This window comes from Danio rerio, chromosome 23, assembly GCF_052040795.2.
Source record: "Danio rerio strain M-AB ecotype USA chromosome 23, GRCz13ab, whole genome shotgun sequence".
Taxonomy (NCBI): domain Eukaryota; kingdom Metazoa; phylum Chordata; class Actinopteri; order Cypriniformes; family Danionidae; genus Danio; species Danio rerio.
Window position 1 is genome coordinate 30,091,639 of NC_141043.1, and position 14,910 is coordinate 30,106,548.

A 14,910-nucleotide genomic window follows, 5' to 3' on the forward strand; every position below is an offset into this window, starting at 1 on the left:
GATTGGCTTGTTAAGCTGTGTTTGATTAGGGTTGGAGCTAAAATCTGCAGGACACCAGCCCTCCAGGAACAAGTTTGGTGACCACTGCTTTACTGTCTTCATTGTGTTCTGTGGCTTTAATTCAGATTTTCGTCTCACTAACTGTCTGTGGCCCTTGGACCCAAAAAGATTTTACTCTCATGAGTCCATAAAATGTTCCTCCATTTCTCTTTAGGCCTAGTTGATGTGTTCTTCGGCAAACTGTAACCTCTTCTCCACATTTTTTTAGCAGAGGGACTTTGCGAGTGAAAGTCCCTCTGCTAAAAAAGAGGTAACTCCAGACTGATCATCCTGGAGGTGTTGCCCTACAATTTTAAGGTACTGGAGATAATTTTAGCTGAACAGCCTATAATTTTTTGCACCTCAACTTTTTAATCAAAGTACACTGTTCTTTTGAACAATCTGTTAACCGACCCATTTGCCTTAGTCTTTCAAATGCATCTTCAATACGTGCTGTTTCATTCTTAAATAGGGCCCACCTAATTCACACCTGTTTTTTATTTATTTATTTATTTATTTTCACAAAATTGAAGACCTCACTGATTAAATGCCATACTGCTATTTTTTTTGAGCACACCCCTTTTTAACTAATTGGCCAATAGCACAGTCTTAAGATATACAACGCAATTTAATCAGGCACTGAAGGCTAATAACTTAATTCTTATATTTGCTTTTTGACTTCTCATCATGTATCTTTTCTACAGCATAGTATAGTGTAAGAGCATGTCTATTACCAGAAAAACTAAATTAAAATGATATTTTAATTGAACACATCACATCACATCACATACAGTAAGCTACGCCTACAGAACAGTCTGTTTAGCATTGTGAAAAGGCAAAGCTGAATATCTGTGGTTAAAGTGCCACCCAGCGGTCAAATGCTGCTGGCGCATCAAGTACCGGCGTCGCCGCGGTATGAATGGCGGCACAAGGAACACATTGAAGTAGTAACATCTGTATATATATATATATAACGAATGCTGGGTCTTGTTTGTTTTCAGAGAATCTACTGCACCTACTGGTAACTTGTTTGCAATGTATTAATAAAGAATATACTAAAAACCTGGGTTATTCTGGTTAGTCATGTTGTACTGATACTATTTTAAACAATACTGTATATAAGGAATAGGAGAAAAAAAGCAAAAAATGGTTGTATGAATGCTGTAATGTTTAAATAATTTTCAGTTTTAAATGCGTGAAGGTCACGTGACCATTAAGAAGAATGCAGCATCTCATTTCTCACAGGATGCGTTCTCTGTTTTTGCGGTCTCCAGAGTCGTTCTTCCGAGGTGACCTGGCAAGACCAGTCTTCAAAAGAACATGTTCTCTGATATCATGGAATTGAGAAACAGCCCTTAACTATCCCTTAAACCAGGGGTGTCCAAACTTGGTCCTGGACGGCCAGTGTCCTGTATAATTTAGTTCCAAGGCCAATTAAACAAACCTGAACCAGCTAATCAAGCTCTTTCTAGGTATACTAGAAACTTCCAGGGAGGTGTGTTGAGGAAAGTTGGAGCTAAACTATGCAGGACACCGGCCCTCCAGAACTGAGTTTGGAAACTCTAAATCTACTCTTACCACTAAACCTGTCACTAAACTTACCTGTATTCCACCACAATAGCGCCAGAAGTGTTATGCAATACAATACAAAAAATATGTGCGCTGTTCTTATTTTTTCTGAAGATTTGTTTTAAGTGTAAACTCAATGGTCTTCATTTTCAGAAAACATTCATATCTTCATTTTGCTTCTCCAGTAAAGCTTGATTTATTGGACTTAGGAGTATGGTCCTGTAAAACCAACATGAAAATTTAATGCCACAATGTTTTGAATTTAGGATGTTGTGTTCTGATTTAACATTGTGAAAAGACGCATCAAGACTTAGAAACCCAAAGAAACCCTGACCTAAATAACATATGAGTAAGTTCAGCAAACCTCACTAATTATATGCACTTAATAAAACTGTGATTTCAGCTTTACTGACCAAACCTGACTTTATCATTTTATGAATACTGAATATTGATATGCAGTCCCAAACAATTCATGCAAATACAACAGCCAACTGAAAACTGTTTATATGAAAACTGGCACATAGAAATAATAAAACCTATACTTAAGTATAAAAGAGCACTGTGATGCTATTCTCTTTTAGCATCTCATCTTTAGATTCATGAATACAATTGTGATAATATCTGGTGACACACACCGATATATGTTTTTTCTGCATCAAATGTAAAACGTGTTAGTCAAATCTATTTAGTCTGTCTTGATGCAATGGAAAATGCAACTACTTTTGAAAACTTCATAGAATTTTACACAATTGCCTATTGGGTATTCACTATGATTACTGAGTCAAACACACTGGTCCTCTAAACTGCACTTTAGTGTGTTTTTGTTTTTGCAGGAGCTGAATAAAAACAATCCATGTGATCATTTCCCAATGACGATCAAATTTAAGCAAAGTAAATCCTTATAGATACACTTGTTTTGGGAAAAAAGGGTAATGTCTCTTTTAGAGGGTGAGAGTTTCTCTTCATAGAGCGCCAAGTCATCTGATAGTCTTTCTCCAACAAGAACAGAGGGACTGTACCTCTAGCAAAGCTCTTTGCTGGTGATTTGTTAAATAGATGACAGAAGTCCCTCAAATTCCTCCATTTCTGAAAATTCGTCAGGGGGGTTTACCTGCCTGTTGGAGAAAAAAAAATACAGATGTTTTGTGATTGATGGCGAAACATTAACAAGACTGTTTACCCAAAAGTCAGTTTTGTTATTTATTGTCTGTTCAGACTAAAAGCTAATTGAGTTAATTGTGTATGAAATGTGATTTAGGCAATGATATTAAATGTATTTGTGTTACTTGTGTTTTTGTGATATATGTGATGAGAATAATAATGTAATTATGGGGTGAAGCCAAAGAGAAATGTCTACTTGTGGACAATAAATAAAGTCGAAAGTATTCATTATAATAACAACTCTAAGACCATTTTAAATAGCAGAATCATTTTCAGAATGTTTTCTTCTGTCATTTGATGAACAAATAAAACACTGACAGCCAATCTATTCTGCCTCAAAGAGCCAAAACTCCAGTTCGCACTGACAATAACCCTCTAACTGCCTGCTCTACCAAATTGTTGACCATGTTATGACTGTTTTAAATAATGACCGTTAAAGTCATTTAAAGAGTGACTGTTTTAATTAATGGTTTACACACACAGCCTTGCTGGTTTACAACAGGGGCGGACTGGGACAAAAATTCAGCCCTGGTACTGGAGCCACACCAGCCCACATGACCACACCGACACAGCTCCACCGACGGACACACACATTTACTACTTATATTGGTGTTCAGATGGTGAAATAATATAAGCAATACCATATATGTAATAGATATTTAAACATTTAATTTATGTGACTAGAAAAAAAACAACCCGTTTATAACAAATTCATACATACAGTAAAACTAAATTATAATAATTTAAAGTCTGTGTGCTGTCTGTTTATACCATTTGTCTGCTATTTATGATAGGAGTAACCTGTGAATGTGTATCACACACATTCACATTTTTTTGTTTTTTTTCTACCTCTACCACACTCCTCCCTGTCTCTGCTAGGCCTACCGAAGCATCTTTTCTCACAGCACTGGTATTGGCAATACCCTAGTTAATAAACACAGTATAGGATGTAAAGATTGCAGCAAAATGTTTCCTTACTGACTGCTCTTAACATTTGAATACCAGGGTTTCTGCAGGTTTCTTCAAATCAAATTTAAAACATTTTAAGACCCTTTTAAGACCATTATGAATAAAATTTTAGACTTATGCAGGGCTAAACACAAAGGATTTTTTCTAATGGTCTAGTAACTTTGGTAAATAGTTTTTGTATTAATGGAAGATCATGTAAAGGGATGTGTTGCTTTATTTTTCCTTCCATGATTAGGGAATTTAATTTGGAGAATTTGCTGAAAATAAATGTAACAGCTGTTATAAACTGAATCTCTTTGCAATAAAAAAAACTGATTTGGCCAGATTGGGTAGCTTTACTTGGATAGAGGGAAATTAAGAACTGTTTAAAATTATTTAAGACCTACAACACAATATTTCAGTGAACTTAAGACTATTTAAGGCCTAATATTTTTTTTTTTTTAATTTAAGACATTAAGACTTTTTAGGACCCTGCGGAAACCCTGTATACAAATTATTACAATTAAGTAATAACAGTAGCACCAAAAGGAATAGAAAACGAAAAAAGCAGCAATATTTGTGTGTACCAGCAGATTTGTGCATTTTTTATCCTTCATGATATATAGTTATTTGTGAAATTATGCTGAAGTGTTGCTAGTGCTGCATCTCCATTTGTGTGTAAAGGTGTGTGTGTGTGTGTGTGTGTGATACACATTCACAGGCTCATATCATAAGGGTTAATTTATTTTTAAATAGAGCCACAGTGTTAAAAGGGTTCACATGAGCTTCTATTTTGAAGTGTTTCTGGCAATCAGTGATCTCATACCCCTTGTTGATTGTACATGGAAGTGTTTTAGTATCTTTATTTGTATAAGTTTTTTCTGATTCCTTAACTTGTTTATTTTAATTTGTTGTAGACCACAACAACCCACAAGGATACCCAAAGTAATTGTTAGCACTTGCATACTCAGTACTTGTTGGAAAATTTGTGGAAAGAATAAAGAGTCAAAATAATTCTGGATAGATTGAATCTCATTTTCCCTGACAATGAGATGATTATGTTTTGTAACCTATGCATGTATTTAATGTATTATTTTAAAGACTAGCTATGTATTCAGAGTTCACTACAAATGCATACAGTACTGTGGCTATAGCTTTAGGTTCTTTTGCATGTTAGAATATAGTCCTAGTAGCATACAGCAGTCTGTATACCCGAAATCACTTTATCTGCTCATAATGACATATTAAAATGTACAGTAGTTTAAACTGTTAAACACAATGTAGGTCACTGTCACAAACTGTCAGAAGTAGCATGAATGGCGAGACATTTACTTGGTATGTTTTAGTATACTGACTTAGCCGCCGACGCAGCCACCGAAAGTTCGAGAATATTTCAGGAACTTTATGCATTTGGCAGCGTCTGATTTTAGAGCCCCTTTTTGCACTCTTTCCCTGAGCTTTTCGGCACCGCCTTTTCTTTTTACGGTACATCTCTGACAATTAGCTTGTGTGACACTTATTGTTTGTTTTACATTCTTGCTAGATTTTGATTACGTCCGCATAACCTCAGATTGGGTCGGCCCCTCTCGAAACCAGCCGGCCGTCGCCGATTGGACCAAATGCTCAACATTTATTATTATTATTATCATCATAATATCACATCTTGTAAGAGATAAAAGCTTGTAAAAGCATGTAAAAACAATACATAAAAAAAAAAAACCTCACCGGCACACATTTAAAAAATGGTTCGGCCCTTCTGGCATTTGCCAGAATTGCCAGATGGCCAGTCCGCCCCTGGTTTACAATAATAATAATAATAATAATAATAATAATAATAATAGTAATAATAATAATAATAATAATAATAATAATAAAATAATAATTCTGTTGCACTACTACACTTGATTTTGGTTTTATTGTAAAAAAAAAAAACATGTTAAATGAGAATCTGAAATATTTTATGGCATACTTAAAAAAATAAAGATGATTTAGTGTTCAACCATTTTTTTTTATTTTGAAAATAAAAGCAATACTACTAAAAGAACACCCTTGCTCTATTTTTAGATGTAAGGCTCATTGGGCTCAACACAAGATCAATATTCTCCACATTATCGCTCTAAAAGGAATTATTGTTTGTACCTTTAGTTAGGTAGGTTTGCAAACGTGTACTTTTCATTGCATCTACCTTAAACTTAAGCCGTTTGCATTTCTCGCGATCACAAAAGCTACCTGTGATCTTAACTAGGTGCAGCTGGAAAAGTGCAAGCGCGTTGCCTCATGTGCGCATCTCCATTGGAAATAAAATAACAAACTTGCCTGCAGTTTGCACACTAGTATCGCCGTGCTAGCATTTTAGAATTCTAAACATAGGTTTCTATCAGGGTACATACAACGGTGCTTCAAGTCTGCAGCTGAAGCGCCGTTGTGTGTACCCTGATATAAACCTATGAATTCTAAAATGCATGGCGCTGCGTGGCGTGATGATTTGCAACACTTCATGTTTTTGCCGCGCCACAGAGAGTGTCTGGTGTGGCGTGTCGCAGCTTCCAGTGGCGCATCCGGTGCCTCAGTCAAAGTTAATTCAGTGTGCGTGGTTATTAGTCTCGGTGTACAAGCTCGGAACTTTCAACTAGCACACAGATGTCAGTAAAACTATACAAAGACATAAATGATTTTGTACTCTCTGCTTGGTCTGTGTCCGAGTTGTACATGTATGGCATAATGCTGCTCCTTCCACTTGTAGCTTCTCTCTGTCTGCCTGTCTTTTGCAAACACAGAGAGGGGAGCTCTTGGCTCCGCCCCCTCGTTACATTGGGCAGGAAGCCAAAACTAATTTCCATGTGAAGTAACACACCCCTAAAACAGCAAGCTGTGTACACGCCCCCAAAATTACACTTTTGAACACATTATAATAAAAAAATCTAAACTGTGTGTTGAACTGAACCTAAACTTGCACACTAAGAGGAACCATAATATTAATATTAAATAATAAAAAAAGGGGTATAATATGTGCCCTTCATGACAGGTGAGCAATTCATGACAGAATTGACATTTTTGGGTGAGGCGTTAATTTAATGTAAGGATTTACAGGAAATGGCAATGTGTTTGATACTTACATGTCTGTCGGGTACATTGGTTGGGGAGGCATGATGTCATCTGGCATACTATATGAAGGCGTACAATGTCTGAAAAGGGTAACATAGTTACAATGAACAGACGTAAAGAAGTCAAGCATTAACATGGATGCTATGGTTTTGGTTTTAGTTCTAGTAAGTCAGCATTTCCTGGCATCATAATAATTGCATGTCTCATAAGACATCTCATTTTAATTGAAACTATAGTACATTATCACAGTTACCCTTATAATTTAAGCCCTTGCCAGAATGTTTATATGACAAGCTAGGTGATAATTAGTGATACAAATATTTGAGTTATATTTTAGTTATATTTATATAGACTGGGCCGACGATTCATCTTCCAGCAGGACAATGACCCAAAGCACACCGCCAAAATATCAATAGAGTGGCTTCACAACAACTGGGTGAATGTCCTTGAGTGGCCCAGTCAGAGACCACACCTAAATCCTATTGAACATCTCTGAAGGGATCTGAAAATTACTGCACACCTCGCTTCCCATCCAACCTGGCAGAGCTTGAGAGGTACTCCAAAGAGGAATGGGCGCATTCCCAAAGACAGGTGTGCCAAGCTTGTGGCATCATATTCAAAAAGACTTGAGGCTGTAATTGCTGCCAATTGCTGCTGTGAATACTTACGTACATGTGATTTGTTTTGACGTACATGTTTTTTATTTTTAATAAATTTGCAACAATTTAAAAAAAATTCACATTGTCATTATGGTGTATTGTGTGCAGAGTTTTTGAGGAAAAAAATAATTAAATCCATTTTGAAATAAGGCTAAAACATTAAAAAAAATTGAAAAAAGTGAACCACTATGAATACTTTCCAAATGCACTGTATATCGGTAAACATTTAAAGACGTGTTTAGAGTTTCATTACCCTTTAAAATATCTTATTAATTTACTTAAATTGAAATGTTTCATTTCAGTTTTTTTTTTGTAGCTCAGCAAACAAACAAAATGTTATGTAAAATTAGAAATGACAATCTCTGTTTGAGGAATTCACCTTAACCTTCCCCATCATTTGTCCATCTTTTCTCTGATTGGTTGGCTGGCCAAATCAAAGGTTACCATTGGCCGACTTTGGCCTGCAGGCTCTAGATTGGGCATCTCTGAAATAGATGCATGGTGTCGTCTTTTCTTAGCGACCACAAACAATTTTTGTATAATTTGTTCAGTACCCAACATGTACTGTATCAATTAAATACTATAAAGGTATCTTTCAGCAAACAAGTTTGACAATTAAAGATAGTCTCTTATAAGGCTCAAAAGCTTGTTGTTGATGTCTAGGTTTCTGTGATCTGCTAGTGCATTTTCAGTTCTACATGATCATACTGATGCGATTGAATTTCCAGCATATAATCATACTTACTGATTATATATGTCCTGATTCCTGTTGGCAGAAAGAGGTATTTTAGACAGCACAATGAAGACCAGTAAAATTAATTACACAGCAATTTCTGGCTTTATAGAAAAATACAAATATAGAATTACTTCAATACTCACATGTTTTGCCCAAATGCCTGAGACGTAGATGGTGAAATAAAATTCATAGAGATATTCTCAGAGGTTATGTTGTTAGTGGAGGTGCTAACGTCTCCTCTAAACATGAAACAAAACACAATTTTGTCACAGACTTATTTCAATTTTCTAATTCTGCACTCTACACCCAGATTTGCTTCTTTAACAAATAAAAATGGTAATGTGCACATAAAATAAAATCTTTGGAAATTTTACAGCAAAATAAATACTTACGGGTTGACAACTGTTGTAAGCTTGAAAGGCAGGTATCCATCAGCATTAGGAGCGGAGGGCACTGTTTCACAACACAAGAAAATACACATAAATTGAGCCACAAATTATTTTTATGACACATAAATCTGCACAATTGTGACCCTGGACCCTATTTAAATTTTCTTTAACCTTTATATTCCAGATTTTTGGCCAAATATTGTCCTATACTAACAAATCAAACTTCAATGTGAACACAGCTTTTAGATGATGTTTAAATCTCAATTTCCAAATGTTGGCCCTTATGATTGGTTTTGTGGTCCAGACTTATTATTGTACACTGGCTAATACTAATGTGAATTAGTAAGGTGTTTGTTGTGTGTGAACTGGGTTTGTGAATGACTCAATTAATAACCTTTTTCTAATAATAACCTTAATTTAACCAGGTAAGTCAAATGAGAGCCAGTTCTCATGTACATTGTCGACCTGGTCAAGAGGCAACATAAAAAGCAGATACAAAGCGCCAGGGACACAAAACAATAACAATTTCACAGATGCAGATAATAACATATAAACTAATAACAAGCACAGTGATCTTGTACTAAAAACTACATTGAATGTTTAAAGGATGATAGTGGAATGAAAGTGTTGAGCTTTAAGGTCTGCTGCAGATGATTCCAAGCATCCACAGAAGTAAACGGAAAAAATTTGTGACCAAATGAAGTGCGAACTTTGAGCATACAAAGATTAATAAAACAACTAGAGCACAGATTTTGACATGTTTTCTAAATGTGACTAAATATAGTGAAGTTTTCCCAATAGGAAAACTTGTAAACGAATAGAAACCAATGAAGAGAAGGCCAATTCAATAAAGAATAGTTGACAGTGATAAGTATTAAATGGCACACTAATAAAAAAATAATTTCTGCATGGTACAGTAAATACCATCAAGTTTGTGAAGGAGAGCTTTTGAAGCTGATCTGTAAATTAAATCCCCAAAACCAAAATTACTAACACTGCTAATTTAACCAAATGCTGCTTTGAAGAGTGCGGGAAAGAAGATTTGTTTCTGTATTGAAAACCAATATGGGCTTTAACCTTTTTTTATTGCTCAAGGATTGTGAACGAGAGCCACTCTCTTTAAAAGACCTAGTTACTTGCCTGTAAAGTATTTCTTAAATGCTTCATTCTTTGGAATGCCTGGATATACATGACTGATGCAGCTAATGTCCCGAATGCGATCGCCAAGGCCAGCTGAGTCCAGATCCTTTTTGGTGAAAGGCTGAATATTCTGGACTCTCCTGCCTCCGTCTAAGCAGAACAAAAAGGGATACAGAGCAAATGTTTGATTTTGTAAACAGCACTGCTCAGGTTAGTGAAGCTCTCAATTCCATAGTTCTTTACATGTGCATTTTGCTGAAGTAAATTATTGCTGATTTAAAATAGTGAAGTGGTAGCTTTTGTTCAATTATTTAGTTGACTAATAAACTCTTACAACTTTTTAACTGATAAAATTAAACATGAAAATATAATTAATCATAATGGTTAATATTTATTTAGGCCGATAGTGAAATATTTGTTTAATGAACATAATTATTAATTGCACAGCACAAATGTTGTGTTTGATCAAGAAAATCCAAAATCAAAAAAAAGTCCCAGAGTAAAGTGAGAAAATTTGACACATCTGTGTGTTTTGGAATATGGAAAAACTGTATCTGATTGGGCAAGTAAAAGATTTAACCTGGGCCATCATCATACTGGTAGATCTGTCTCTGTGGGATCACAGCTTAAGTACAAGAAGTGAGATCCGAGACATGACTCGCCACAGAAAATCTGTTGCGGGGGGGTTAAAGTCCCTGGAGTCTGGCTGATATCAATACCTTTTATTACATTTGGCTAGCTAAAGCAATCTACTCCCGGGAGGGGGTAGAAATCAGGGGCTGTGCGATTTACTTCCAAAAGGAAGTTGAAATTGGGGGGCACATAATTAGAGCTGTAAAGCTTAACTTTTCAATCTTAGGTGAAATATCGAATTGTTTGGAGACGTGTATAGATTAATAGATACCAAAAAAGTCCACAGAGGGGGGTGATCAGCAGAATGGAAAAGTCCCAGAGTAAAGTGAGAAAATATGATACACCGGTGTCTTTATGCTGTTTTCATCTGTTTTTATATTATTTGTTTTTATTTTATTTATACTTGTCTCTTTTATTCCTGTTTAAGTAAAGCACTTTGAATGGCCACTGTGTATGAAATGTGCTATATAAATAAACTTGCCTTAATATACAATAAAAGGATTTATAGCATGTCTTATAGTCTAAAGAAGATAAAGAGCATAAAAAAAATTGCAAATTAAATCGCTATTTAATTCAATAATCGCAAAAACAAAACAAAACACACAATTATATTATTTTACAAAATGGTTTTAGTCAGCAAGAGACTTGTAAAACATAAGAAAAACATATATACATCTAAAGCCAATCCGTTGAGCATCATGTAATTAGAATATTTCAGCCTTACTTTCAGTGGGTTCCACATATGCAATGGTGATGCCACCAATTTCTGAGTCACTGAAGCGCAGAAGGAAGAAGCCGTTGGTTTTATCCTGCAGCATGCAGTGGATGTACTGTTTTCCAATAAAGCCGAAGATCAATCTGCACAGGTAATGAGAGGTAGATTTCTAGTTCTCTTAATATGTAGTCTTATTTAATTGTCTCTTAAAACTGGAAAAGAAACTTAAGTAATTGCAACTTTACCCATCTGTCCAATAGTCTCGTAGGCATCTCTTAGTTAGGTCTATTGCCCCTTCAAACCACTGCCAGAAGGTGAAGTTTCGACCAGGCAGAACTTCCTGTGAAAAAACAGTGCCAGAAATAATCCTTCACACCAATTCACCAGCCAAAGAAAAAAAATCACTACTGAAACTAAGACTTCATTGTTTAGTTGTTTACGCATCAAGATTATAGTTTAATTTAACAAAATACTGAATATGCTATTATTTTCTTGGCAAGACTTTATATTTACTTATTTTACTTATTTATTATCACTTTTTTAAACATTAACCAAAGCAAACTTGAAGTCTCTAACCCAAACCTTCTAGCACCACTTGTCCAAAACTTTGCTGATGTTTATAATAATAATTTCTAAACCAGTGGTGTAAACAGTACTCATGAATTATACAAGTGAAAGATACTGCAGTCAGTTTTACTTAAATAAAAGTACAGATGTTTGGCAAAACATAAGTAAAATCGGCTCTAAATTGTACTTGAGTATTAAAAAAGTAAATACCTAAGCAAAAATAAAACAAGATAAGAACAGTGTTATTGTTCATCAAAGAGTACAGTACGGTACTAATCACCTTTATCAGGCTTGTGTTTCCCTGGTGGTATGTTACTCTTTAGGTAGGCGTAGTGTTCTACAGAAAGTTGCAGTCGATGCCATTCTAAATGAAAGTTCTTATATCATATGAGAAGCACTTCTTACTAAACAAATGCTTTATATACATAAGTACTTACGTATAATGTTAATTACTAAGCTATCTATAAACAGCATTTGATTATAGCTGCAAATTAATTATAACGCAAAATATCCTACTGTAACAGCTGTGATTATATAAAATAAAACAATAAATAAAATATATGAACACATACAGAGCTTTACAGTCTGTGAAATGTAACCAATTACAATGCTGAGCATTTAGCTCTGACTTTTGGTACCCTGTTGTGCTAGGTACCGTGTGGAAAGGCTACCAAAAAAGTGGTGAAAAGTGAAAAGTGCTTTTTGGTACCGAACCATACCATACCACCCAGTGGAAACAGGTTATAATAGTCAGTGTCAGTCAGTATATCATTTCCACTATATAGTAATTCATTTGTCAGTATATAATAGTCAGTATGTACAATTATAAAATAGTTTATATATTATATTATCTACTCCTAATAAAACCACTAAACATAATTTACAACTAATCACACAGAATTTTCATTCAAACACCAACTTTCATTTGTAACATATGACAAAAACAATTTTCATAACAGGATTTTATTTACACTCATTCTTGTGCATTCTGTCAGTATACTGAACAGACAGCTAATAGATAAAAAATAAGAGATTTTTTAGATTTATAAAGGTATGAGTTTGAGTAAAATTTGTGATATATGTGAGACTAAACCACAAAACCAACCACAAAGGTAAAATCTTTGAAACTCCTGATTTATCTTCTGAAGGCTGAACAATTAAGCTTTCAACGTATGTATAGTGTGTTAGAATTGGACAATATTTGGGTACAAATAGATACACAACTATTTGAAAATCTTCTGAAGTTATAAATGGCATTTTATTATATTTTGTGCAACAAAAGTGATTTAAATGACAACCATTTTTATAAAATATACAATGTAATGTCATCTGTAATTTAAAGAATAAAAGAAAAATATGTTTTACTCAAAAAAATAACTTTAAGTCCTAAATCTTTTCGAATTTTCAACTGGTCTTTTAATTGTTCCCATAGAAGTATGATGAAATGCAAAAATATATTAATGAACATATACGATATGTAAATTGCATGTTAGTGTTACCTTGTTGAATTGAGCCCAGGAAACAAGCATGTTTTCGAAATCTCCAGGGTGATCAGGTTGATCAAAGATCTTTTGGCCCAGAAAGCGTAGGTTTAACGGGTCCAGGCCCCGGGTCGTCTGGACCTCAGACATGAACTTACTGCTAAGAGCCCCACACATCTGCTGCCAGGACACACGCTCAGGAACAAGGAATGGTATCCTGTTCTGAAATCATTACAGGACAGGGCACACAATGTCTATTTGCTCACAAAATATCAGGACAAGAAACTGCAGGTGAATAAAATAAAAAACAAATGTTTCCACTGTACTTCCCTGATTGATTACATTAAGAATTTCAAAGACTGAGGCATTATTTCATTAAATATACTAAATATACTACATTTGCATACAATTCTAGTGTAACAATCTAAACATTGGATAAAGTCAAGTTCAATATTTCTTTTAGTTTTTTTTTTTTTTTTCTGTTGTTGTTTTCTGTTGGGGTCTCAGGTCAACCAAGAGAGGAGTCGGCTCTCCCCCGGACTCGATCTCTGGGCTAACGCTGCTCTAACTGACAAAATTTGGAAGGTAAAACGGTGGAACATTTTCAGAGGCTCCTGGGGTATATGGCATCAGCAGCTGGCTGGCTTTAAGATTAGGTCCTCAGATGTACAAGACACACAGGCACATTCTGAGTGACCTTCACTTCACTGTGTGGCCTTTGTATGACGTTTAGTTACACTCAGCAACTGGATGCATGTTATTATAGCTCATATTAGGGTAATATAAATGAGCATGTAGCTGCAGGTTCACAACCAAACTCCGGCAGGTTTGGCATGTCTAGTGCCTGGGGCTGTTAGCAGAGTTTCTTGCTCTCCACCAGTCTCAATCAGTATGAGAGGGGAGACACATACTGGTTAGTAAGGCAGCAGATGCATACATCAACCACCTGGGAGGTAAACTCTTCGGTCGGATCTGCTCCTTTGGAATTGCTCGTGGTTGAAATTACTGCATGCCCTGTACGCAGTAAGTGTACTGCAGCTCACGTTCTCAGGAGAATGGAGACTCCACCCCAGTGCAGTCCAGCTGATACGGGAGCATTTCAGGGAGCCCCAGGTTGTCCTGTTTGCTTCACCTGAATTCATTTCACTCTGATTTTCTGTCAGCAAATCGTGCCTGGAATTTGGGCTGGACTACTCGTGTTACCCTGAGACTCCGGCTTAACCATGCACCCAAGGTTCCTACAGTACTACTTCCTTTAGAGATCACGTAGTAAACCAGCAAGTGCTGTCTGCAAAGGAGGCAGATGCAGTCCGTTTATTGCTGTGAGCTGTTTTGTACACTTTACCTTCATATTTATGCCCGCACAATGAGCTTAAGATCTTCTGAGCATTTGTTATGGTGGTTGGCAGATAGGAAGTGCAGACAAACAGAGGTTGGCTCAAAGAACTGAATTCCATCACCCTTGCATATCAATCCCACAGACAGCCGTGTCCCCTGGGAGCGAGAGCACACTCATGGAGTGTCATCTCCTTCTCTAAGGTGACATCTTCCCCATTCATGAGATTGAACAATCTTTTAGTGGAGCAGGTTTCCTCCTGACAGCTTGGTAACACTAGCCATTAAGGAGAAAAACTAAGCTTGGTGTGCCATTCTCCCTAATCTAGGAATGTGTGCACTTATTTTGCTCTGCTAGTAGTTCCCCATCTGGCAAACTCTAGAGAGTTCCTCCAACACCCAACTCGCTGGAGGAGCCAGGTTCTTGGCTTGT

General features: G+C 35.9%; 1 protein-coding gene across 3 annotated transcripts in view; it reads right to left on the reverse strand.

Annotated features, from left to right (window-relative positions):
- Positions 1–1,196: 1,196 nt before the first annotated feature.
- stat6 (signal transducer and activator of transcription 6, interleukin-4 induced) overlaps positions 1,197–14,910 on the reverse strand; it is a 52,523-nt gene continuing 38,809 nt past the window's right edge. Inside the window, exons 13-21 of one of the 3 annotated variants that reach the window (XM_087305274.1) lie at positions 13,161–13,364; positions 11,340–11,434; positions 11,104–11,237; positions 9,747–9,896; positions 8,610–8,670; positions 8,361–8,456; positions 8,227–8,247; positions 6,834–6,902; positions 1,197–2,723 (exon numbers count right to left, since the gene is read on the reverse strand). In XM_087305274.1, coding sequence (XP_087161400.1) covers positions 2,657–2,723; positions 6,834–6,902; positions 8,227–8,247; positions 8,361–8,456; positions 8,610–8,670; positions 9,747–9,896; positions 11,104–11,237; positions 11,340–11,434; positions 13,161–13,364 — 897 coding nt within the window. In that variant the 3' untranslated portion in view covers positions 1,197–2,656. 3 annotated transcript variants of the gene reach the window in all.